Source organism: Mytilus edulis, chromosome 11 (genome assembly GCF_963676685.1).
Source record: "Mytilus edulis chromosome 11, xbMytEdul2.2, whole genome shotgun sequence".
In the NCBI taxonomy this organism is placed as follows: domain Eukaryota; kingdom Metazoa; phylum Mollusca; class Bivalvia; order Mytilida; family Mytilidae; genus Mytilus; species Mytilus edulis.
Window position 1 is genome coordinate 7,621,921 of NC_092354.1, and position 27,866 is coordinate 7,649,786.

A 27,866-nucleotide genomic window follows, 5' to 3' on the forward strand; every position below is an offset into this window, starting at 1 on the left:
AAAGTGACAGTTTTAAGGAAATTTTACTGTTTTTGGTTATTATCTTGAATATTATTATAGATATAGATAAACTGTTAACAGCAATAATGTTCAACAAAGTAAGACTTACAAAAAGGTCAACATGACTGAAATGGTCAGTTGACCCCTTTAGGACTTATTGCCCTTTATAGTAAATTTTTAACCATTTTTCGTAAATCTTAGTTATCTTTTACAAAAATCTTCTTCTCTGAAATTAATCCAAACTTGGCCAAATTAATCCAAACTTGGCTAAAATCATCATTGGGGTATCTAGTTTTAAAAATGTGTGGCGTGACCCTGCCAACCAACGAAAATGGCCACCATGGCTAAAAATAGAATATAGGGGTAAAATGTAGATGTTGGCTTATATCTCTGAAACCAAAGTATTAAGAGCAAATCTGACAAGGTATAAATTATAATTTTCAGACAAAAAAGACACCCTGTTGTTGGGTTGCTGCCCCAGAATTAGTAATTTTAAGGAAATTTTGCAGTTCTTGGTTATTATCTTGAATATTATAATAGATAGAGATAAACTGTAAACAGCAATAATGTTCAGCAAAGTAAGATCTACAAATAAGTCAACATGACCAAAATTGTCAAGTTACCCCTTAAGGAGTTATTGCCCTTTATAGTCTTTTTTTTACAATTTTCATAAATTTTTGTAAATTTGTAGAACATATTTTCCTACTGGGCCAAGTTTATTATAGATATAGATAACTGTAGCAAGAAGAATGTCCAGTAAAGTAAGATCTACAAACACATCATGATCACCAAAACACAATTTTATCATGTATTTATCTGTGTCCATTGTTTAATATGCACATAGACCAAGGTGAGCGACACAGGCTCTTGAGAGCCCCAAGTTAATTTAATTATTCATATTAAGTTTACATGAACACGTTTCATAACATGAGATCCGAACAGAATCCTCAATACGTCTTTTAAATGACACTTTTAACAACTGACTGAAGGATTTTTGTGTTCCATGTCTCGTCGAGTTAAGCACTGCCTTTTCATTTTTTATGTTTAACCACATTTGTCACATTGTTAAAACTCTGAAACTACACAAAAAAAACTTTTTTTTATATATAACTTTTGATTGAATTTAATTTGATTTAAATTCCATTAAACCTTATCCAATACAGCTGCACGAAACTTCTTCATCAGGGGAGGCTCCCATGAGAACAGAAATTATGTACAAACATATAGACCTAAATTGCCAATTTGAACATTTTTTGGTATTTTGTCAATGTATAATTGCCTAACCAAAGGTTCATTCCTTTTGCCAAAGTTCATTTCCTTAAAATATAATTGGTAGCTTATCATTAAATCTAAAATGACAGACATAATGAAACAAGGAAGCTTTTATCCTACCCTTCCTATTTGAAAACCAGTGGAAATATGCTCCTGTTTTCTTCTGTCCTCTCCCTCCGGTGGATCGCTATCCTTGCCGTGGTCGGGGGGCTTGCGTGTCTCAGTGACCCCAAGAGCTATGCCAGCTGGAGCTTCGTCTCCTGATAGGGTTACCCATGCTGGACAGGTCGAAGGGTAGAGACCAGACTAAAGTGATCCGAACATCGTGAGATGCCCGATGTTTTAAATAAAATAGGCTCTCCAACCCGTTTGCCGTGGGTTGCTACCCGTGTCGGTGGTTGACGAGATCCTTGTGGATGAGGGCTATAGCCAGACTCCTTACGGTCAGAAAATACCCGGACGGACGAGACTATAGTTCAATAAGCTGCTTTGGCTTCGAAATCATCTAAACGGGAGGTCGGATGGACCCGGTTCGATCAATCGGCTGGTCATGTCGAGCCCTTCAGTTAATCCTCAACAATAAGCTTTCTTTTAACAATTTTCATAATGTACACATGTATTTTAAATTAAGCTATTTATATTTTGGATAACTGAAGAAGGCGATGGCTCATGGGTCAATCAAGTGGTACGCTTTCTTTTTCGCTTGATGGATACGCTCTGCTTGAGTATACTATTTTTGGAACATCTGGTGCTTTCCGCAGTGGATCTTGGGTGCTGATTTTGAGGACCTGCTACATTATATTTGGAGCTCGTTTTCAGCATTAGCACTCGATCCCGGTTCGCCACGGAAACACAGCATCGCCCTTGTAGGCACTCCGAGGTGGGTGGATGGCAAGAATGGTGAATCTTTCTCCTTTCATATGGCACATCAAAACAAACCCTCTAAATCAGCTTTAATACATAAGAAAAGAAAATGTGATGATTCAGAGCCCTGTCGGGAAGATGACAGTTGGCCCAGATTTATTGTAATAAAAGGAACAGAAGAAAAACCAATTTCAAAAATATCGCCCTTTGTAATTCACAAAAAAATTCAAAGCGTTGCTGGTACTGTTAAAAAAGTTTCAAAAATGAGATCTGGCAATTTGTTGGTTGAATGTTCCAACAAAGGTCAATCAACAAATTTACTTACAATGACTACAATATCAGACTTTCCTGTTTCTGCCTCTCCTCATAACAGTTTGAACAGCTGTAAGGGGATCATTCGAGACAGAAGTCAATACCTTGGTGACCTTACCGTGGAAGAAATCGGTGAGGAACTTTCAAGCCAAGGTGTAACTAATGTTATTAGATTTCAAATTAAAAAGAATGGAAATATAATCAAATTAAATACTTATCTTTTGACCTTTAGAACTCCAACTCCTCCTCCATCTATTACTTTAGGTTGCTTCGGAATCAGAGTTGACATGTTTATCCCAAACCCAATTCGATGCTTTACTTGTCAAAAGTTTGGTCATGGAAGCAAACAATGTCGTGGTAAGCAGAGATGCTTCAAGTGTTCTGACGAAGGACACGAGGGAACAAACTGTAGCTCTGAATCTTCTAAATGCGTAAACTGTAGTGAATCTCATTTTTCATCGTCTAGGGACTGCCCTGTTTACCTTAAAGAAAAAAATATTATTAAAATTAAAACAGAAAGAAACATTAGTTACCCAGAAGCTAAACAGATAGCTTCTGTTTCGAATGATCTCCTTGTTTCAAACAGACCAGGGATGATTCCAGGTGTTTTCAAATGGGTCCCTTGAACATCAAATTGGGAATTTTTATTCTGATTGGGAATTTTATAAACATAAAATCTAAGACGAAATAACATTATTTTCCTGTAAACACGGAAAATGTATATTATTAAGTTTAACCTGTACACTGATGTTCATTTAAATTGTAACATTTTGAATAATTCTGGATGGGCTACTGTTATGACATGAATATCATTGAATATGATGCACTAGTCTATCATCTTAGCTATAGTCACCTAGGCCTATTACAAAAACATATATTTCAGCTAACATAAACCACTGAAAAAATCATTCATCGGGTATTTTTTCAACAGCAGGTCATCTCTAAAAATTTACCTTGATTCAAATGGATTTCAAATTGGACTGGTCAATTGTCGAATTCAGAAAAGCAATTACAAAAGTATACTTAATTGATAAGATATTTAAAGCAATATTGGACCAGTGTTCTTTAAAATTATTTTGAATCATCTTCAAAACTTTTGAAATAGTTCCAAAATGATGACATCGTATTTCATGAATGGTCTATCATCAACATTATTTTCAAAAAACGCTCAAACTTTTGTCCTTTGATGAAATAATTTCTTTTACAAAACAAGTTTTCATCATATTATATAACCGGCTCTGCTGGGCGATCTGCTTTTACGAGATCGGCACCCATTAAACTTTATCCATCAATGTTATATCAAAATTTGAATTTTCTCTCTGCCGAGGTCTGCTTTGACACCCATTTTTATCAACCTGCTGGGCGATCTGCTTTTACAAGATCGAATACTCCTATAACATATTAATCAATTGAATTCGGCTGATAAAATTTTATGCCACATTTTGACTGACATAATTAAATCGTTGTTTATAAATTGCGATCGTAAACATCTAGCATTCTTATCCGGATTTTAAAACGTTTTGACAACAAACTATGAAAAATTACAGTTGCCTTAATCGGTGACAGACACTTTTCCGGAAATATCGATTTTTATTTTATTTTCCTGAATTGGGAATTCATTTTCATGTACATTTTTGGGGGGCCGCTGGCCGATTTAAGGGCCGCTTAGCGGCCCTAAACTATATAGTGGAATCATCCCTGCAGACCATCGTACGCCAGCAAAGTTGTCCGCTCATTCAGTCACGAGAATACACAAACTCGCATGACTTTGCCAATTGATGCGGACAATTTTAAAATGCTGCCTGTTGAAACAGAACCTACCGATAAAATAATAATTCCAAGAAAACAACAATCTTCCAAAACCAGTACTCAGTCAACTCAATCTTCCTTACAGAGCTCAATATCATCACACACAAAAAATGAGAAAAAGAAATCAAATAAAAAAGAAACAGTAGAAATACACAATTGGTGCGGTGAATCTGTCTGGGATCTTCCCAGTGACATAGATGATTCTTCCACCTCCAAAAGTCTTCCTTCATCTGCATCCAAGAAGGTATCTTCTTCGTCCAGTACACAGTCTACCAGAGCCCCATCTCCTCTTCGTTCTCAAGAAAAGAAGGATGTCCAAAAGAAGCCAGGAAATACATCCTCTCAGAAGTCTTCTGATTCGAGGTCGCGGGGTAGGGGTCGAGGCGGAGTAACACCAGCTGCGCGTAGTCCTGGAGATCGACGACTCTCTTCGCACAACAGATTTTCAACACTTGTCGACGAAACTGAAATGGAAACCGAAAGTGTTCCGCCACCCGAAAGATCACGATCTCAGGGTGAGCGAAATAAGAATGCTGGCAAACTCGACAGCATTCGCCCTTCTTTTATTAAATAATGACAAATATAATCCAATGGAATTGCCGAGGTCTTAAAATAAATCTTCTCGAGTTAACACTTCTAGTTCAGTCTTTTTTACCTATTGCATTTTGTCTTCAAGAAACTCATCTAAAAGAAAGTGACAATGTATCTTTAAAAGGATACAACATGTAAAGCACATTTTCTAAGGTAGATGAACGTGCTGCAGGCGGATCATCCATTTTTGTGAAGGACAACGTCATTCATAGCACAGTCCAACTCACACCGGATCTGCAAGCAGTTGCAATTCGTTTATCATTAGACAAAACAATTACATTATGTTCGATATATATTCCACCTAATTCAATTATCGATAAAGCAAAACTCAAAAACCTCACTGATCAATTACCCTCACCATTTATACTTATGGGCGACTTCAATGCCCACAATCCATTATGGGGTAGCAAGACTCATAATGCCAAAGGTAAGATCATTGAGGACTTTGTCTCTCAAGAAGGATTATGCATTTTTAATGATGGATCTAATACATATCTTCATCCTGGAAACGGGTCTTATTCTTCTATTGATATCACTATATGCGATCCCTCTCTGCTTCTGGATTATTCATGGCGTGTTCATGATGATCTATGTGGAAGTGATCATTTTCCAATAGTACTTGAACATCTTTTTACTTCTGCCCAACAGAGAGTACCACGTTGGAAACTTGACAAGGCGGACTGGTCCTTGTTTGAGAATCTCTGTCGAGCGGAACTTCAGTCAAAGATGTTTGAGACTGTGCAAGATCCAATTTTAACTTTTAATACAGTTCTAACGTCAATTGCTGACAGAACTATTCCTAAGACCTCGGCAAATCCAAAACATCCCAGTAAACCATGGTTTGATGACGCTTGTGATCATGCCATAGGTGACCGTAAAAAATCTGAAAGACGGTTCAATCAACAACCAACGACGGAAAACTTGAGTAATTTCCGTATTTTTCGCGCTAAGGCACGGCGGACTTGTAGGCAAGCCCGACGAACATCCTGGAAAAAATTTGTCTCGGGGATTACATCTCGCACTCCGATGACAAAAGTTTGGAATATGGTAAATAAAATAAAAGGTAAAAATTATAAAGCCACTGTAAAACATTTGAAAGACGGCAATGATTTATTAACATCTGAAAAGGACATTGCCAACAAACTTGGTGAAACTTTTGCGAAGTCTTCTTCTTGTAACAACTACAGGGAAGACTTTAAAAAAGTTAAAAAACAAAAAGAAAAAATTAAATTAAACTTTAAATCAAAAAATGGTGAAAATTATAATAAACTATTTTCTCTTGAAGAACTTAAAACATCTCTGTCAAAAGCCCATGATACAGCTTGTGGGCCTGATAATATTCACTACCAACTCTTAAAACACTTGCCAGATTCCTCGCTAGAAGCTCTCTTGCAGCTCATGAATAACATCTGGGAATCTGGTGATTTACCATCAATCTGGAAGCTTGCAACCGTCGTGCCTATTCCAAAACCAAGTAAAGATCATACGGATCCTATTAATTATCGACCAATTGCTCTTACCAGTTGTGTCTGTAAAACACTCGAACGGATGGTCAATGATCGCCTTGTTTGGTTCCTGGAATCCAATGGGCTATTAGCCAATATCCAGTGTGGATTCCGACAGGGCCGCAGTACTCTTGATCATCTTGTTCGATTCGAATCATTTGTCCGTAATGGTTTTGCGAAAAATGAACATGTGGTGTCGGTCTTTTTCGACCTTGAGAAGGCCTATGATACTGCATGGAAATATGGTATTTTAAAAGATTTATTTGATATGGGGTTGAAAGGCAATATGCCTAATTTTACTTCTAATTTTCTCTCTAACAGACAATTTAATGTTAGAGTTAATTCGACCATGTCTGATCTGTATGATCAAGAGATGGGTGTCCCTCAGGGGAGTATTTTATCTGTAACATTATTTAGTCTTAAAATCAACAGCCTTGTTGAAGTTTTAAAAAGTAATATTGAAGGTTCATTGTACGTTGATGATTTTTTAATATGTTACAGAGGCAAAAATATGAATAACATAGAAAGACAATTACAACTATGTCTTGGAAGAATTGAAAAATGGGCCTCGGAAAATGGTTTTAAATTTTCCACGTCAAAAACGGTCGGGATGCATTTTTGTAACAAAAGAAAATTGCATCTTGATCCAGAACTAACTTTGTACGGCAACCCAATTAAAATGGTTGATGAAACCAAATTTCTTGGGTTAATTTTCGATAAAAAGTTAACCTTTCTACCCCATATCAAAATGTTAAAAGCGAGATGTTTAAAAGCTTTAGATATTTTAAAAGTTGTCGGCAGCACTGACTGGGGTGCTGATCGCAACATTTTACTCAATTTATATAGATCTCTTGTTAGATCTAAACTAGATTATGGCTCTATAGTGTATGGCTCTGCAAGGAAGTCCTACATACAGATTCTCGATGCTGTGCATCACCAAGGTTTGCGTCTCTGTCTTGGCGCATTTAAAACCTCACCAGTTGAGAGTCTGTATGTAGAGGCTGATGAGCACTCACTCACTGACAGACGTTTGAAGCTTGGACTTCAATATGCTGTCAAACTAAAAGCCCATTCAGATAATCCTGCCTACAGCTGTGTTTTTAATCCGATTTATGAAGATATTTTTGCAAAACATGAAAATAAAATTCCTCCGTTAGGTTTACGTTTAAAACCACATTTAGCTTCTTTTGATTTAAAATCTGTTGCTCAAGTTCAAACTTGCAAATGTCCTCCATGGGAACTTCCCAAACCAAAAATGATATTTGATCTCCGTGAACACAATAAAAATAAAACAAATCCTCTTTTAATTCAGCAACACTATGCTGAAATTAAAGCCGATTATCTCGATTTTTCAACTGTCTATACTGATGGATCAAAAGATGGTGATAGAGTTGCATCTGCTGCTGTCTTCAGGGACAGAGCTGCAACCCTCTGTTTGCCATCTGATGCATCCATCTTTACTGCTGAAGCAGAAGCAATAATTTTGGCTTTGAAATTTATTGCTTCTTCAGATAAATCCAAATTTATTATATGTTCGGATTCACTTTCATGCTTACAAGCTATACGAAATACTAAAATTAAAAACCCAACAATCCTGAAAATTTTATATGTAATGAGGAATTTAAAAATTCTTCTGAAAGAAATAATATTTCTATGGGTTCCGAGTCATGTTGGAATCCTTGGAAACACAGCTGTAGACCTTGAGGCAAAGAATGCCCTGGGTGACCCTCTATCTAACTGTGATATACCATATACTGATTTTAAATCTAATATTAGAGAATATGTTTTTAATATATTGAAAAATAAATGGAGTAAAAAAGACGATAATAAATTGCATGAAATTAAACCTAATTTAGGCAAACCTTTTGATAATATTATGTGCAGAAAAGATCAGTGTGTTATTACTAGATGTCGTATTGGTCATACTAGAATAACACACGAGTATCTTTTAAAAAATGAAGATGAACCACAATGTGTTCCTTGCAACTGCAAGTATACTATTAAACATGTTTTAATTAATTGTATTGACTTTGCTGATATTCGTAAGAAGCATTTCAATGTCAATAATATGTATGATTTATTTAATAATGTTCCATTTACAAATATTGTTGCTTTTTTAAAAGAAATTGGAATTTATTATAAAATATAAAAATGTTATTATATTTAAATCGATTTTAATTTTTATCACGTTATTTTACTGTTGATTTTTATTTGTATATAATCAATTTGCTTTAGTCAAGAATTTTAGTGTATTGAAGGACCTTTTGTCTTATTTTAAAAATATGCTTTAAATTGTAAAAATATTCGAATTAGCTCTCGCCGCGATATAGCCTTTTTGTGCTAATGCGGCGTAAAGCAACCAACAATCAATCAATCAATCTTCTGTCCTCTATTTTTGGTATTCCTGGCTATGTTCCTCTTTTGACACTTTGGTATCCCACTCTTACATTGCACAACACATGCATGATAACCAAACAATATTAAAGCAACATATAAAAAAGGTTGTGCTCCCTCCCAGGTTTTTCCAGGATCAAGGTATATGATTGAATGTGTCTCCAAACAAGAGCAATATTAAACTTTTTATAAAAAATGAAAATTCTGGATTATAGACTCACTTGAACGTTTAGGACAGAATTTTTTCAAAAACATTGATGTATGCAAACAGCATAAATGAAGTTTCAAAATTGTATAAAAACAACAAGTCTCTGGTTGGACAAAAAAAAATAGAGGCTATGTGTCAAATGTCTAGTGATATTAGAATTGTATTTACAACCACTGCATTATGAATGGGTATTGACGTAGTAGCCTGTCATAGCGTCATACTCATCGGGTCACCGAGAAGTATACTGGATTTAGTTTAGGAAATAGGACGAATGGGCCGAGACAATGCCAACTCTGTTGCAATTTTACTGCACAACTCCTTCCGTTTAAGAAGTGTCAACAAGGAAGTCAAGACATTAAACATATTGACACATGACAGTGATAGTAAGCATGCCATCTGTCTTCTCTGTTGTCATCAGGCCATTTGCTTTCTCTGTTGTCTACAAGCCATTTTCTGTTTCTGTTGTCTCTAAGCCTTCCACTTTCTCTGTTGTCACCATGTCATCTGATTTCTGAATTGTCCCTGTTACTTTTTTACTATGAAATATGTATTTATATCATCCTTTGTGGATATTAATAATTAAACTTATTCGTTAAAGTTATAAGAAACATTGGAACATTGTCAAGTTTGAAATTAAACAGAGCTAAAACTGAGGGAGTTTGGCTTGGGAAGAAAAAAACTGCAAAGATAAACATGAAAATATTAACTGGACAAATGTACCTGTAAAGAGCCTAGGTATATATTGGCCAGCTGAAGGACACCTACGGGTGCGGGAATTCTCGCTACATTGAAGACCCATTGGTTGCCTTCGGCTGTTGTTTGCTCTATGGTCGGGTGGTTGTCGCTTTGACATATTCACCATTTCCTTTCTCAATTTTATTTGGTAATAATAAAAAAGAGTGTCAAAGATTAAATGCTGAAAAACTTTTAGAAAAATCAGCAAAAATTATTCTTAATTGGAAAAAGAGAAATTGAACCATGATAGGGTGGATCACAGTTACTAAATCATTAATTATTCCTAAAATTACATTTTTAGCATCTGTCTCAACCAGAGATAAAGAGTATTTAAACCAGTTTAAAAAAAAAGAATAATATGAATTTTTATGGAATAACAAAACAGAAAAAGTTAAACGCTCTGTACTAAGTTACGACAAATTAAATGGGGGATTAAAAATGATTAATTTAGAGAAATACATAGAAACAATAAAAATAGGTTAGATTAAAAGATTAAATGCAGAGCAATTCTTAAACTGGATGGTAATACCAAAATTTTATTTAAACCAATTTGGAAACAATCTTCTTATATTGCAAATGAATCTGGATAGTATAAATTCAATACCAGATATAAAAAAAACTGCCAGAGTTTTATCTTGATATAATCAAAGTTTGGATTAAGAACAATAATAATAATAATAATAATAATAAATATCCCAAAAACTATAGACTAATCGGCCAACAAGTTATTTGGGGAAATCAGTGGATAAAATTTCAAGAAAAAACATTATTATTCCAAAACTGGATAGATAGCAACACAATATACATAAATGATATCATAGATGAATCTGGAAATATAACAGAAAGATTTATTAGACAAAAGCTTAATAAAAAGACAAACTGGATTACTGAATTTTTAAAATTAAAAAAGCTATACCAAAACAATGGGTTAAAATATTAGCTGAAAAATGTTCAAGAACAACTAATGTATAAACAGATAATGTTGTGTATATTTATGACAAAGATGACTTTAAACAAAATATAAATAAATAAGAAACAAGTAAAATATACAAAATATTATTAGAACAAGATAAAGAAATAGCAATTGGCTTTTACAAATGGAAGAGACTACTAAATTTTGAGAATATAGAAAATAAAGCTCAAAACACACTAAAATTTGTTCATAATTATTTGAAAGAAAATAAATTAAAAATGTTCAGATGGAAACTTTTACATTTTATTCTTCCTAACAAAGTTTTATTAAAACAATGGAAAATATGCCAAAACTCAGACTGTAATCACTGTAATATTACAAAAGATTACAAACACTTTTTTTTTTATTACATACCACTTTCTTGATAAATTTTGGAAAGACATAATTAATATGTTAGAAAAAGTTAAACTTGGAAAACACATTGTAACACTAAAAAATTTGATTTGGGGTTACAAAATAAATGATATAGAATATTATGATATTAATTTTTTTCTTAGTTATTATATTTTCAATTCACAAAATACACTATTTGTCAGAGTTTAGAACAAGGAATATAAATGTATTTTCTGTTTTTAAAACTGAGTTTAGAAATAGGCTCGTTCTACAAAACATTTTTTTTAACCATGAAAGAAAAGGAATATTAGGAAAAATATTTAAGTGTATTTGAAATGTTTGAACTGATAACATGGTTAGTAATGTTATCATTATGTATTAATTAATTCATTATCTAATTTTGTATTTATTTATGATGCTTGGTAGACATTAATTACAATATTTGTATTATAATCTGGTACGAGGCATTATACACAAAAAAACACAGCATAGTCGTTCTTTGATTACCGTACGACTATTATTCTTTCAAATTATAGCTGTCTTACCTGAATAATGATGTAAATAAAAGATAATTACAATCTTTTTCGATGTTGATTGAAAAAAAACCCGTTATCCGGAAACACATGGAAACTGATAGAAGTAATCCCAAACTAGGATGAATTATGAAATTCCGAAAATAACGCCAGATGATATAAATACTTTAATATAATTAGAATAGCATTATTTATCTATTGATGTAATATTTACAATATTTTGTAAACGACTAACAATATATGCAGTTTATCTACCTGAAGAATCCCTGAACTTCTGGTACTAATGAAACAGGGACCTTCACTGAGATAGCTGTGTCAGTGGAGTAATTGTTAACAGCGAGAAATAATGTTGTTGAATAAAAAAAAAGTTATAAGAAACACGTATATGTAAACTGCTATTTCAATAGTCCCTTCCTTTTCCCTTACAACAATATAGGTTTGTGCACTTTCACCGTTTGAAAAGCGCTCTCTTTTTTATTCCTTATCCAATGTTTGATAGCTCTGGATAGGTAAGTTCTTCTGATTTTTTTTTTGACAGCACGGCTTATAAAAAGAGACATATTGTTTTTGTTTTAATTTCATTTGCCATAATATATTTCATTAAAATTACTGCTGACCTGTATTATAAGTAACACAGAAAAACACAGAAATATATTTAGTCCTAAAGCCCATAACACAAATTATAACATGTTTTTATACTAGCTTTAATAAGGCAATAAAATACTTAGAAATCAGTTTTCCGGTAGTCTTTCCTTGAAATTCCCTCTGCAAATCCAAATCCTAGCATTTTACTTTTACCAGATCTCCAACGGCATTTCTCTTTCTTGGAATAGTTATGTTAGAAAAGTATAAAACATTAATAGTTTTTCTATAGAATATATGTGTATTGATAGCTGAAAATGCTATTGATCCATAAGTAAGTTATAACAGGGTCGTAAGTCTCTTAATTATCGAGGTGTTAAGGTAGTTGCCACAGAGAAGCTGTATTTAGTGCTAAATATTACCATAAAGTATATTAATGATTGTCTTTTGTTAAGAACTGTATAACTTCTTTTTTTTTTTTTAATATGCAACCTAATTTTTGTTTGTGTTCTTTTTTTAATTGTTCATGAACATTAACAATGTGTTAACTGTTGATATTTATAGCCTTTTTCTTCTTGCTGTGAATACCACTGTCACTCTAATATAATTATAATCAATTTAACTATTGTCAGCTTATTGTCTCAATTTTGTATGCCATAACCATTTAATGTAAATGTGTTTGTGCGAATAAAATATTGACGACGACGCCAACGTGATACCAATATTCGACCTGATGAACAATTTAACCTCTTGTCAGATTTGCTCTAAATGCTTCCGTTTCAGAGTTATAAGCCAAAATGTACATTTTACCACTATGTTCTATTTTTAGCCATGGCGGCCATCTTGGTTCGTTGGCCTGGTCACGCCACACATTTTGTAAACTAGATACCCCAATGATGATTTTGGCTTAGTTTGATTAAATTTGGCCCATTAGTTTCAGAGGATAAGATTTTTGTAAAAGATATCAAAAATTTACGAAAAATTGTTAAAATATGACTATAAAGGACAATAACTCCTTAAGAGGTCAACTGACCATTTTGGTCATGTTTGACTTATTTGTAGATCTTACTTTGCTGATCATTATTGCTGTTTACAGTTTATCTCTATCTATATTAATATTCAAGATATTAACCAAAAACTGCAAAATTTCCTTAAAAGTGCCATTTCAGGGAAAGCAACGCAACAACCGATTGTCAAATTTGTCTGAAAATTTCAGGGCAGCTAGATCTTGACTTGATAAACAAATTAGCCCCTTGTCAGATTTGCTCTTAATGTTTCGGTTTCAGAGTTATAAGCCAAAATCTACATTTTACCCCTATGTTCTATTTTTACCCATGGCGGCCATCATGCTTGGTTGGCCAGGTCACGCCACACATTTTTTAAACTAGATACCCCAATGATGATTGTGGCTAAGTTTGATTAAATTTGGTCCAGTAGTTTCAGAGGAGAAGATTTTTGTAAAAGTTAATGACGACGGACGCCAAGTGATGAGAAAAGCTCACCTGGCCTAAAAGTAAGTCCATCTTTGAAAAGGATACTGAAAATGAAAATATATTTTCAAAACATTGCATCAGACATTATCTCCTACCGGTAATTATTAACTAGAGGCTCTAAAGAGCCTGTGTTGCTCACCTTGGTCTATGTGAATATTAATCAAAGGAAACAGATGGATTCATCTGAAAATTTCAGCGCAGATAGATCTTGACATGATTAACAATTTTACGCATGTCAGATTTGCTCTAAATGCTTTTGTTTTTAAGTTATAAGCCAAAAACTGCATTTTACCCCTATGTTCTATTTTTAGCCATGGCAGCCATCTTTATTTGATGGCCGGATCACCGGACACATTTTTGAAACAAGAAACCCCAAAGATGATTGTCGCCACGTTTGGATTAATTTGGCCCAGTAGTTTCAGAAAAGAAAATTTTGGAAAAGATAACTAAGATTCGGTCATGTGGACTTATTTGTAAATCTTATTTTGCTGAACATTATTGCTGTTTCAGTTTATCTCTATCCAAAATGATATTCAAGATAATAACCAAAAACAGCAAAATTTCTTTAAAATTACCAATTCAGAGGCAGCAACCCATCAACGGGTTGTCCGTTTCATCTGAAAATTTCTGGGCAGATAGATTTTGACCTGATAAACAATTTTACGCATGTCAAATTTGCTCTAAATGCTTTGGTTTTTGAGTTATAAGCCAAAAACTGCATTTTACCCCTATGTTCTATTTTAAGCCATGGCGGCCATCTTGATTGATTGGCCGGGTCACCGGACACATTTTCAAAACCAGATACCCCAATGATGATTGTGGCCAAGTTTGGTTTAATTTGGCCAAGTAGTTTCAGAGGAGAAGATATTTGTAAAAGTTAACGACGACGGACGACGGATGCAAAGTGATGGGAAAAGCTCACTTGGCCCTTTGAGCCAGGTGAGCTAAAAAGCTTCTGCAAATATTTCATAAAATTCTAGGAAGGTTTGACAAAGTATTTGATGTGAAACAAACTTTAACCTTAGACTCTATCTACTTGTTAACTGTTAAAAGTCTATTTATCATTAAAGGGTCATTAGCTGACAAATGCATGCTTATCGACTTGACGCAAATTATGACATATGATTTAAAACTATTAACAGGTATATTTAAATTATAAAAAAAAGTTCTAACAAAATTTGAACTGATTTTGTACAAGTTTTAAAATAGAACTAATAACTCTGGGTGTATCCCGTACTTTCAATATCGATGTGTCACTACTGGGGGTACTGTAAATTGCTGATGCAACCTGATTGTACCTCCTTCTGAGTAATTTATTGCAATATAAATGTGAATCCCTTTTGACAGCAGAAAACTGACTTGTCAGATATATTATAATTTGAAACATGTGCACATGTTATGTACGCCATTTTGTGTTTGTTTACATATTGTGAAGAAGCCTCTAGAACCATGACCTAAACATTAACAGTCTTTAGAAAAGTTAAACTGGGTGCAATAATATTTCATCAATCATGATTATCTTTATTGATATTCAAATGAATTCGATTTTTAAAGAAATAAAATTAATAACAAATACAATTTCAGCCCACTATTAGCTTTAACCATACCTGTAAATATGGACAATAAGTGTACTTCGTTTATAAAACAAAAGACCCAAACTATGGATTGTGATATTTATTCACATAAATAATTGAGGTCATTTAATTTATTTTAATAAATAGAATTTTAAAACTGAAAACAAATTTTATGAGCATTACATTGTTAACCAGCTGATAATTCTTTTAGTACACAAACGTGATGATGTATCTGATAAAAAAAACCTGCAATCCTGTTTAATTTATATACCCATGTATAGCAGCGATCAAGACTTGTATCATCTCGGGATTTGGTCAACTCATTATTACAGAATATTCAGTGAATATTCAATTATCGATTAATTGAATATACAATGTATCTACTAATGGGATATTTTTGCTGACATAATTTAAGTATTTAATATGCAAAAATCTACTGTACAATGGATAAAAATTGTTAAGTTTATAGAATCCATTGTTGTTGCCGCAAACTCTGAATTTGTAAGGCATACTAGAGTTAGCGGGTCATTTTGTTGGACTAGTAGTTCTTCCAACAGGGCTAGTAAAATCCTGCTACAAATTAGCCCTGGGCTAGTGAGCTATAACAAAATTTCTTTCCATTGTACAATAGAATTTTGCAAATTGAATACCCAAAACTTATGTCAGTAAAATATATTCCATTAGCAGATATATTCAATTAATCGATAATTGAATAGTCACTGAATATTCTGATATAATTAGTTGACCAAATCCGAAGATGATACAAGTCTTGACCACTGCTACACATGGGTATAAATAAGGATTGGAGGTACATCATCACGTTTGTGTAAAAGAATAATCAGCTGGTTAATTATGTAATGCTCATATATTTGTTTTCAGTTTTAAAATTCTATTTATTAAAATAAATTAAATGACCTCAAATATTTATGTGAATAAATTATAAATATCACCATCCATAGTTTGGGTCTTCTATAATTGTTTTCTAAACGAAGTACAATAATGTCCATAGTAAGATTTATCACAGGTAAGCAAATTTTGGGCTGTAAATAGATTACAACCTGTGCACAGTCTCTAAACTGAAACTGTATTTTTTATAAATTTATTTGGATATCAATGAAGATAATCCGGATTGATTAAATATTATTGCATCAAGTTTAAAAGTTTTTTGAAGACTGTTAATGTTTAGGTCATGGTTCTGGAGGATTCTTCACATTTAGTAAACAAAAACAAAATGGCATCCATTACATTTATATTACAATAAATTAATCAGGAGGTACAATCAGGTTGCATTTAAGCAATGTATAATACCACCCCCTGTGCTGATACATCGATATTGACAGTACGGGATCCACCCAAAGTTATTTGTTCTATTTTAAAACTTGTACAAAATCAGTTCAAATTCTGGGAATCCCGTATGACGTAGTCGAATCTTATTGGCTAAGATAGAAAAGTGATGAGGGGATTTTCCCCTTTCTATTTTAGAAACGCCAAGATTTTTTTTTACTAGTCCGTCGGGCATATTGGGTTACACGTTTTGGTTGCCAGAGGTCTACATGTTGTAGTCCCGGGCGTCGGGCTAGTGGATTTCTTAACCCCTGAATTAATCTTAAAAGTCGTTACTGTTATTTTGAAATGCAATACTTTAACAGTTCATACCAATGATACTTTATTTAAAAAAGAAATACAGCTAAAAGGAAGCATACACATAATAAAAATAATTTTGTACACACCAATAATACGAATTTTTACAAAATATTATTGAGTAATACAATATATTAACATAAAGGTGACATGAAATACATAATGCATAATACAATATACAAAATACGAACGAAGAAAGATATTATATGCTATTCAGGTCTCAGACGGAATATACTGTGACATTCCCGGCTTAGAGTTTATATCCCCTGAGACGAAGGCGAAGGGGATATAAGCCCTTGCCGGAAATGTCACAGTATATACCCTGTATGCCACATGATTATACATATATTACGGATTACCCCTGACCTGTTATTTTCCAGTGTAGTTATTTGTTAAACATTCACAATGCAACATGTCTATTCATTACATGTTTATTGTTTCTTTAATATTTTGAGTAATCCATTTAAATGCACCTTTTATATCTTGATAAAATTTTTCCAGTTAAAAAATAGTTTCAATAAAGTTTTTAGATATCATATGTTGTGTTTGAATGTGTGTGTGGCTTTGTTTTGTTATATTGAAAAACCCAACCTTATATGTTTGGCATACGTGAAGGATTTTCAAATCTGCTGTGAAAATTTTTTATCGAGTATGTAATAATTTATAATAACACTTTTAACTTTAAAATTAAATATAAAAAGCTTTTGACTACGTTACAAAATTAGGGATACATATGTCGTATATACCGCAGCAGTTTTCTAAATATATACTGACAATTCTGTTTTGTTATCCAATCACAAACTTAGACACATTTGTAATCCGTAATATACTTTAATAAATATGTTAGAACAAATATTCTATATAATGCAATTAAACTTTTTCTGCTTATTTTGAAAATGTACCTACATTATTTAAGTCACTAATATTTCTGACAGACAACAGCTGGATAAGTTGGTATACAGATGGATTTCTTTAATAATACTTTTTAATTTACTTTTCTGGGATTTCATTATATATTTGACATTCAAGTATAAAATGGTATTCATCTTCAATAGCGTTAGTGTTACACTTAGTACATACTCTATTATTTTATCAACATTATAACATCTGTTTGTTTCTATACTTGAATTATGAGCTGATATATGATATATTTACAAATGTATAGTGTGTATGTTTATATAGTTTACAGGTCTATCTAAATAAAATTGCAATCATGTATACTATGTATATATCTATACAAACAACATTTACTTTATTTTTTAATGACTTGCTATACATTGGACTTTCTTATTTTTATTAAAACTTTTTTACTCTTATTTTCTTATTCATCTGTAAAAGTGTAGGAAATCAAATTTGTTATCAATACACTCAAGTGAACATGGTGCATTTATTGACTTTTGAGAAACTGCTTCACTTAACATTAAACATTTACTTCAATAACAGTCAAACTAAACGATGAAACAATTACAAAACAGAAAAAGATAAACAGTTAAAAGTAAAAGTAATAATAATAGGTATACAGAAAAAACAATAATAGGTATACAGAATAAACAATAATAGGTATACAGAATCAATAATAATAGGTATACAGAATCAATACACACACTGCATTAACTGAGATTAAAATCAGATACAGTGTGCTTTTGACCGTAAGCGATAAAATCAGAATCGGTTAATGCCATAAACGACCCCGTTTATATAGTGTCTGGTCAACTATGTTTTAACTTGAAATACTAGTTATAATATATCAAACACATTCTGCATTAGTATGCGCTTGTCCTAAGTCAGTAACCTATTGTTCGATGGATGTGGTTTGTTGGTTTGGTTCATATGTGTTTCTCTGTTATAAGTCCTCAGTCATCCTGTGTGAATGGTTTTACACTAGAATTTATAGTTTGCTGATTGGTGTGCGCCGTGGCTTCGTACTTTGACCTATAGTTAACTTTTATTACATTGGGACTCGAATGGAGAGTTTTCAAATCACATCTTCTTGTTTATATTTATTGTTTACCATTGACTTTTTGGTCAATTTAATTAGTAAATTATAGTTTGAGTAGTTCATTGCATTTTTGTGATATGCGAATTTTTCACATATTCAATATTTATCCCATTGACTGCAAATGGGGAATACAAAAATAAATTAACAAATATCGTTCAAAGCATCAGATACCACACTATCGAAAACTGCATACATCTTTTCTAGGAATCCTGAAAAATTTAAAAGAAATTCTGTCAAAAAATCATTTGCAAAACGTGTTTGCATCCGATACTGAGATAATATAATGTACCTAATTAGAGCAACATATCTTTATTCCTTTACCTTAACTTAAACATGAAGACTAACTTAGTTGTTGTCGCTTTATCCAGATGATTTGTTCATTTCAAGTTCAATAGATCAACAAGGTATAAAACACAAGTGGTAAATATCGATTTGTTTTCACTTTGACAATTCAGTCTAAATATATCTAATAGCTGTTTAAGAACATTTGTTTTGATTAGGAGGTATTGTAATGGACACTTTCTTCATTGCCTAATATATTATACAAAACGTGACAAAAATAACAAGCACATCGTGCAAACAAAGGGTTAGGTGTTCTAAATTTGGGGTTGATATATTTGGTTTTGCATACTTGCATTCCTATTTTTCTTTTCTGTATAAAAGCAAGTATTTTTCTAATAGTTTTAGAAAAGTATTATAGCATCTGACGAGACTTGATAATTGGAAGTTGCAGTTTATCTACCTTTATTAACAAAGAAATGTAAACAGGATAAACTTTTGTATTCACGTTTTCCGATCGTAATCGTCAATAGTCGAGAACGAAGGGGAACGTTTTTTTGTTGGCTTCAAAGCATTGGTTTTACTGTTTAGTGTAGTGATTTTTTTAGTGTTGTACTCTTTTCCATCGATTTCTATTACGGAGTGGTGTTATCTGTCTTTCTAGATTTAGGATTTGTTCCTGTACTTCAAACATGAAAAGATATCACTTAAGTTACCTGCTTTCATTCGTTCTTTTATCTCTTCAAAACTCCTCGTCTCTAATTCCATATTGCTGATTTCGTCTAATCGTTTTACATAAGATTCACCTGGTGGATTGTTACGCTGGTCAAATCTAGTTAGCATATCATGAACTATAGTGATTAGTGTTTGGTATCGTGTGTCATCTAATGCAAAGACAGAAGAATGCTGCATTTCATTTCTGATCACACGTATCCGTTGAATGTCGTCACCAATAGTATCTTCATTGGTAGAAATCTCGTCAATCTTTTCTATTTTTCTAAAGCCTTTACTTGGAAAGTTTATTTTTAAAGCACAATATTTCTTACACATTTCTGTTATGTCCAACTTATCACGATCAAGTATTTCTCCAGTCTTTGTATCTATGTATAAGCGATCGTATAAAACGCCTGATAATACCTCTAGAACTATCATTGACATTCTGACGTAATTCTGTTGATCACTACTTATTCTACGAGAAGCCTAAAATATCAATGAAATATGTAATGGTACAAACTTATGCTATATAATTGCCATCTATTAACAGGTAGGTAGACCTACAAATATAGTCAAGGCAGTAAATACACCGTGACAGTGAAAAAGGATAGAACACAGAATAAATGCTAGCCAGAAAATTCATGTTGACGTCAGAATATTCAAAATTACGCCAAATTTATTTGAATAATTAAAAGAAAACTATAAAAAAGATATACATATATATCATTGTACGCATGCAAGATTTGTACAAAGCATGAAGTATTTCCATTCAACAATAATTTTACAGTCGAGCATTATTTTTTTTTAAATGAGCTAGCTACGTAGTATGTTGTTCAACAAAGATAGATATTTAGGACATAGGTGCTATTCGAGCTGCTGTGATACTCAACGCAACCAAGTAAACATGGCGTTCTTTTCAGTTCATTGAAGATGCATTATAACATGTATTTTATTACCTTGAACATACATAAAACAACTCAGAATACAATAGCAACATACCGGTCAGTAACATTTCTTTATCTTTCATATAGCATAGTATGATACGACCATAAACAAGTAAAATAGGATGGATAATTTGCTTAAAAATCACATTAATATTTTCGTTATACAGCGTTAATCCTGTACACGATTACATTAATTTTAGGAGAGCAATTAACATGCTTAAAAAGGAGGCACTTAAAAAAAAATTGTCAGGTGTGGGCGTGAAGCCTGTAGGCTGGCTATAAATTATCTGAAAGTTCATTTCTGATTTCAAACATTTAAGGGGTCTCCTGGGTATAAATCATTTCTTTTTCAAATATAGGATTTCGCTAGATTGTTTTTATAAATGAACTTTATCATATACCTAATAGAAAAATGAAATAAAAAGATGGGGTCACCGTTCATTTAAGCTCACAATCTGCCTCTGGAAGAAGCATACATTTTTGTTAATGTCCTTTTTTTCTGTTGAACTAATAGGGGAAATAGATGTAATATCGAAATAAAAAATAACCTAATTACAGAAATCGCTTAAATTTTACAATTATTTAGTTTATGTACAGCTTATTTAAAAACAAGAATAAAACATATAGGTCAAAAAATGGCATTTTTGCACCAAAGGGAGATAACTTGGAGTTTTTTCAATGATATAAACATTTTAAAAGTCATCTGGGGTCAAACTGAATCAATTTGTGGGTTGATTTTTGTACCATATCATAAAGTAATAACTAATAGTGTAATAAATAAAACTTGTAATAAAAAAATAAAGGTTTAATTTTTTGCTGAAATTTTTGTACCCAGGAGCCACCTTAAATAGAAATAACTCAACTGTTTTACTTTCGCTTTTCGTGATATTTTTCGTGTCGTGTTATTTGTTTTTCAACCCAGAACAGAAATATAAATGGATGAAGACCCTAGGGTAATTTGTATTTTTTTCACAAATTGTATTTTGATCTATGCAAAGCAATTCATACATTTACAATGCAATCTTTATTTTATATGAAGGTCCCACAAAAAATGTAAAAAGTGTGTATGTTTTTTAGTTTCTCTCATGCAATACCTATTTGGTCACTTTTTATTTGTTGCGTCTGAATATGAACAAGAAGTAATTGTAACAGGATGCTGTTACGAAGTCTCCCAAACAAAGCTCCCATAACTCGCCATTTATATGGTCCCATGTTCATTTGATTTGATTTTTTGTCCAATATAAGAATATATATGGCTTACGGGTGGGGATCTCCACTATTTACAAGTTTTCAAACAGGAGGGGGTGGTGGTGACCCCCAGGGACTTTACCTACATTTCATTTGATTTGTTTTATTGTCCCATACAAGAATATATGTGGTTTAGGGGTGGGGATGTTGACCGTTTACAAGTTTTCAAACAAGAGGGGTGGGGTGACTCCCTCGGGACTTCCCTTTTATTTCATTTCATTTGTTTTATTGTCCCCTACAAGAATATATATGGTTTAGGGGTGGGGATCTGGACCATTTACAAGATAATAGCACATTCTCAAATTGAACGGGGTGGGGGCAACCCCCAGGAACTTCCATTTAATTTCATTTGATTAGTTTTATTGTCCCATACAAAAATAGATATGGTTTAGGGGTGGGGATCTAGACCATTTACAAGATAATAGTACATTCTCAAATTGAACGGGGTGGGGGTGACCCCCAGGAACTTCCATTTAATTAGTTTTATTGTCCCATACAAGGATAGATATGGTTTAGGGGTGGGGATGTTGACCCTTTAAAAGTTTTCAAACAAGAGGGGGTGGGGTGAGCCCCTAGGGACATCACTTTTATTTCATTTCATTTGTTTCATTGTCCCCTACACGAATATATATGGTATAGGGGTGGGTATCTGGACCGTTTACAAGATAATAGCACATTCTCAAATTGAACGGGGTGGGGATGACCCCCGAGGACTTCCCTTTAATTTCATTTGATTTGTTTTATCGTCCCATTCAAGAATATATATGGTTTAGGGATGGGGATCTGGACCGTTTACAAGATAAAAGCACATTCTCAAATTGAAGGGGGTGGGGATGACCCCCCAGGGACTCCCCCTATATTTCATGTGATAAGCTTTATCGTCCCTTTCAAGAATATATATGGTTTAGGGTTGGGGATCGGGACCGTTTACAAGATAAAAGCACATTCTCAAATTGAAGGGGGTGGGGATGACCCCCCAGGGACTCCCCCTATATTTCATGTGATTTATTTTATTGTCCTATAATCATTTCTGAAGAATGCATGTATCTATCACTTTCAGTTTTCAAGTTATATTCATTTGAAAATTTTAGAAAATAAAATCCCATAGGGTTCTATAGTAAACCCCTCCATCCTTTCTACCCCCCAAAATACCCCTTAACAGACCCCAATGCACAAACGAAAGATTGATGGCTCACCTAGACATGTTAGTCTAACATATTGTAAAATCCTAAGTAAATCTGACAAGCCGTTTAGGAGAACCGCTGCGAACAAGTTCATTTTTAAAGTGGCGGAAGAAAAAGAAGAGGAAGAGGAAGAGGAAGAATAATAAAAATAATTAAAAACCAATTGTTCAGAGAACAATTGAAGGTCTTTCCATCAAAACAATGTACTTTGATATGAAAGTTGTGAAACTAAGTTTAAAATGTCATTTCAATCGTTAAATGATGGCTTCTAGTACGCTGATTCCAAAAATATTTGGTTTTCATACATTTTTTTTAAATAAGGGAGATAATTTGTTACTTCCGGTTTGAAAAATGTTACTTCCGATTATATTTGAATATTTACTTGACATTGATTCCAAAAATATCTGGTTCTATATACTTTTATATTAATAAAGTACAAAAAATAGCTACTTCCGGTTTACAAAAGGTCACTTCCGGTTGTTTCTTTCAAGGTTAAATGGTTGATACCTTTTTCCAAAAGTTTCATAGCTTTATCATGTATACATATAAAATAAAAGCAAAGGTCAAAATCTAGAACGTCAAATTAAGCTATGACCTTGAGATCAATTTCAAGGTCATGAACTAAGGACCTCAAATCAAAAGACCATAGATCTTAATTATATTTGGTTAATGACTTATATCACCAAACACGTATTTTTAAATACAAGAGGGGAGAAAACTCCCTTTTACGTTCAACGTGCCCTTGCAATAAAAATTTATGTGTTACGACATGTCGCAACTAACAATTTAGTAAAAATAATTTGTTGATATCTCATACGGTCTTTGGATATAAGTGAAAATAAGCCAAATTCAAATATTAGAATATGACCTTGACCTTTGACCTTGACCTAATTTTCATTTTTTGGACCAAGGACCTCAAATCAAAAGATCCTAGGTCTCTATCACTTATGGTTTATAAGATAGAAATGCATATCACTTATATCAGATGCATAAGGGGAAATAACTCTCATATGGAGCGGTCATATTGTTTCGGTCAAAATAGGACAAATCATGCAAAGGATATAACGAGCAATTTTGGTAAAATAAATTTGTCGTTATCTTTTACGGTTGCGAAGGAGTTGTGAGCACAAGGAAAACAGTGTTTGGGGAGATAACTCTTACAAAGAAAAGTATTCGGTTACGCAGGGTAAATTTCAAAAGCGCATAAACTGTTCGATATCATATACCAAATATCAAAGCGACATATTGCGAAACAAATGTTTATCGCAAGAACAAAATTAGGCGGAAGAAAAAAAAAAAAAATTAAAAACCAATTGTTCAGAGAACAATTGAAAGTCTTTCCACACCAGAGAAATTTGGATAAGAAGGTAATTTGTTTAAACTGATGCGATAAATGATGGTTTAATTATCTTTTTGAGTGATATAAGGGAGATAATATGCTACTTCCGGTGAAATGAATGTCACTTTCGATCCCATATGATAGCTTCTTTCACACTGATTCCAAAAATATATAGTTTCTATATACTTTTGTATGTAGAATGGGAGATAATTGGCCACTTCCGGTTTGTTGGAAGTCATTTTTAGTCTTCAGTAATCTGTTTATGTATCTATATGACAAATTATATGGATTTTGAGTACTTTTATGTGAAAAAAATTGCAAAAAAAGCTACTTCCGGTTTTCTAAAGGTCACTTCCGGTAGCCATTTTTCAAGGTCATTTGTCACTTAACCTTTTGTATAAGGTCAAATGTCTTTATAATGAACTTAATTGAAGTTGTAATCAAATAACTTTATATCAAGACATTTCAGGGGCAATAACTCCTATAAGATGCCATTTAATTGTATAAGACTAAATGTAGCATATCTTCATTACAAAAAAACTGACATTTTCCACTTGTTTTTTCTCTGTACCTCTCAAAATGTCGGAGAAAATGCAAAAACAAGCAAAAATCACAATTCAGAACTTGACCTTGACCTTTGACCTTGACCTCATTTTCTAAGTTGGGACCTAGAGGACTCAAATAAAAACATTCCAGGGTTATACGGTTAACTGTTTATGAGTTAAACAAACATACAGACAAATTTATTTTGTAAAGGTAGATAACTCCTATAAAATTTCATCGAATCGCTTCGATCCAAATATGCCAAAAATTACTGAGGATGAAACGAACAATTTGTAAAAAGAATTTTGTCGCTATCTTGTTTTGTTACGAAGGAGATGCACACAGAGGGTAAACAGTGAAAAGGGAGATAACTCTTACATAGATAATGGTTCCGCTTAGCAGGGTGAAATTTAAAAGCGCATAAACTATACGATACTATATGAGAAATATCTAAGCGACATATTGCGAAACAAACATTTTGCGCAAGAACAAAATTTGGCGGAAGAAAAAAATAAAAAAAATAATAATAATCAGAAGAAAAACAATAAGTCTTTCCACAGAAAAGTGGAAAGACTTAATAATCAGAACAAATACAATAGGCTTTCCACAGAAAAGTGGAAAGACCTAATAATATGGAAAAAACTGGAGTTGTCGTTCGTTTTACGTTGATAGGATAGATAGTACACAACCTACATTCAGTTGTAAGTGGAGGGTTATAAAAAAGGGGGGGGCAAAAGGGGGTCTCGGGGAGATTTTTTTTTTTTTTTTATTAACGGAACAGAATGGTTAAAAAGGTTTTTTACAATATAAATCAATTGCTTTAAAAAAGCAATTGTAGGGGGTCTTTCCCCCTTTAAAATTAATTGAATTGGGGGGGGGGGGTGTTTGTTTGTTTGTTTGTTTGTTTGTTTGTTTGTTTGTTTCTGTATGGGGTCTATATTATTGTTACTGGAGAAGTTTCATGTTTAGTTTGGAAAGTTTTTCTTTTATTTTAGGTACAGCGCGCGCGCCACATCACGTGACACGGGTTTATAATAACGAAAAGATAGTCTTTTTATTCCTTTTTAGGTGGGGACTTTGAACAGACAACATGTATAGAGACGGAATGCACACAATGTAATTTCTTTTGTCATTGTAGGAAATTGACATTTTGATGACAGTTCACAAGCAGTGCATGATTTGGATTTATTTGATCCGGTGTAACTTTAAAACACATTTATTGATTATTTTCTGATAATGTACATTTTTCAGCACCTGTTTGTAACACAGATTAGTATTTCAATCTCGGAGCGGACATTTTATTGTAGGCTTTTACTGAAATTTACGGACCTAGCAAGCAATTTTTACGGCATTGCAATTTCTTTTCTCTAGGAAAAGCTTTGAGAGATATCTGCACCAAGTTTTTTTACAAACTTTTAGTACATGTATGCCCTGCTGACTGCAAATTTTGAGGTCGATTGTATTTGTAGTTTCAGAGTACATGTGGATTTTTTTTTTCAGAAGTGACGCAAGAACAATATTAAATTTCAATTTTTCATAAAACATGATTGATTGATCATGATCATGATTGATTGATCATGATCATGATTGATTGATTGATTGATTAGTTGGTTGGTTGGTTGGTTGGTTGGTTGGTAAAACACGTTGGATAGGGCCAATTGAAACAGCGAAAAAGAAACAAAAAAGATCTTGTACCCTATATTAAACACACGAGACGGAAACATGATTGATTGATTGATTGATTGATTGATTGATTTATTGGTTGGTTGGTTGGTTGGTTGGTTAAACACGTTGGATAGGGCCAATTGAAACAGCGAAAAAGAAACAAAGAAGATCTTGGACCCTATATTAGACACACGAGACGAGACGGAAACATGATTGATTGATCATGATTGATTGATTGATTGATTGATTGATTGATTGATTGATTGATTGGTTGGTTGGTTGGTTAAACACATTGGAAAGGGTCAATTGAAACAGCGAAAAAGAAACAAAGGAGATCTTGAACCCTATATTAAACACATGAGACGGAAACATGATTGATTGATTGATTAATCATGATCATGATTGGTTGATTGATCATGATCATGATTTGTTGATTGATCATTATTGATTGATCATTATTGGTTGGTTGGTTGGTTGGTTGGTTGGTTGGCAAACACACATAAAATTCTTCAAGTCGTGCCCCAAATCACATATGTACATGACCTTGACCTTTGACCTTGTGACCTTTGTCAAGGTCATTGCTTCACAATGTCATTGCAAAAGACCCTATGGGTCAAGGACCTTTTGTTTAAGAGTTTTGCCTAATAATGGCTTTTTATAAACCATCAATGGGGGTTATGTCCCTTACATAATGGTAAAACCAATACAGTCATAATGTAACAAAGTTGCCCCTTGAAGTACTGAACATTTTTCACTGCTTAAATTTTCTGTATCTATAACCATTCAAGAATTATAGGGAAATCAAAGACATATGAAAATCTGAAATATGACCTTGACCTTTGACCTTGACCTAATTTTCTAAGTTAGGACCCAGGGGACTCAAATAAAAACATTCCAGGGTTATACGGTTAACGGTTTATGAGTTAAAAAAACATACCGACAAATTTATTCCGTAAAGGTACATAACTCCTATAAAATTTCATCGAATCGCTTCGATCCAAATTAGCCAAAAATTCCTGAGGATGTAACGAACAATTTGTAAAAAGAATTTTGTCGCTTTCTTATTTTGTTACGAAGGAGATGCACACACATGACAAACAGTGAATAGGGAGATAACTCTTACAAAGAAAAT

General features: G+C 33.0%; 2 protein-coding genes across 2 annotated transcripts in view; one reads left to right on the forward strand and one right to left on the reverse strand.

Moving 5' to 3' along the window:
- The first annotated feature begins 4,243 nt into the window (after positions 1-4,243).
- Positions 4,244-4,831, forward strand: LOC139493941 (uncharacterized protein DDB_G0280579-like). The gene has a single exon (XM_071282113.1). The coding sequence runs from the start codon at positions 4,244-4,246 to the stop codon at positions 4,829-4,831; it is 588 nt and encodes a 195-aa protein (XP_071138214.1).
- A 14,018-nt stretch (positions 4,832-18,849) lies between these two features.
- The window catches only part of LOC139495072 (uncharacterized), a 37,604-nt gene continuing 28,587 nt past the window's right edge, over positions 18,850-27,866 (reverse strand). The window contains exons 10-11 of the mRNA XM_071283225.1: positions 19,814-20,297; positions 18,850-19,027 (exon numbers count right to left, since the gene is read on the reverse strand). Coding sequence (XP_071139326.1) covers positions 18,960-19,027; positions 19,814-20,297 — 552 coding nt within the window. The 3' untranslated portion in view covers positions 18,850-18,959. The remainder of the gene's footprint in view (positions 19,028-19,813; positions 20,298-27,866) is intronic.

Coding starts and splice junctions, on each gene's coding strand:
- LOC139493941 (XM_071282113.1), top strand. CDS start 4,244: ATGCTGCCTGTTGAAACAGAACCTACCGATAAAATAATAATTCCAAGA.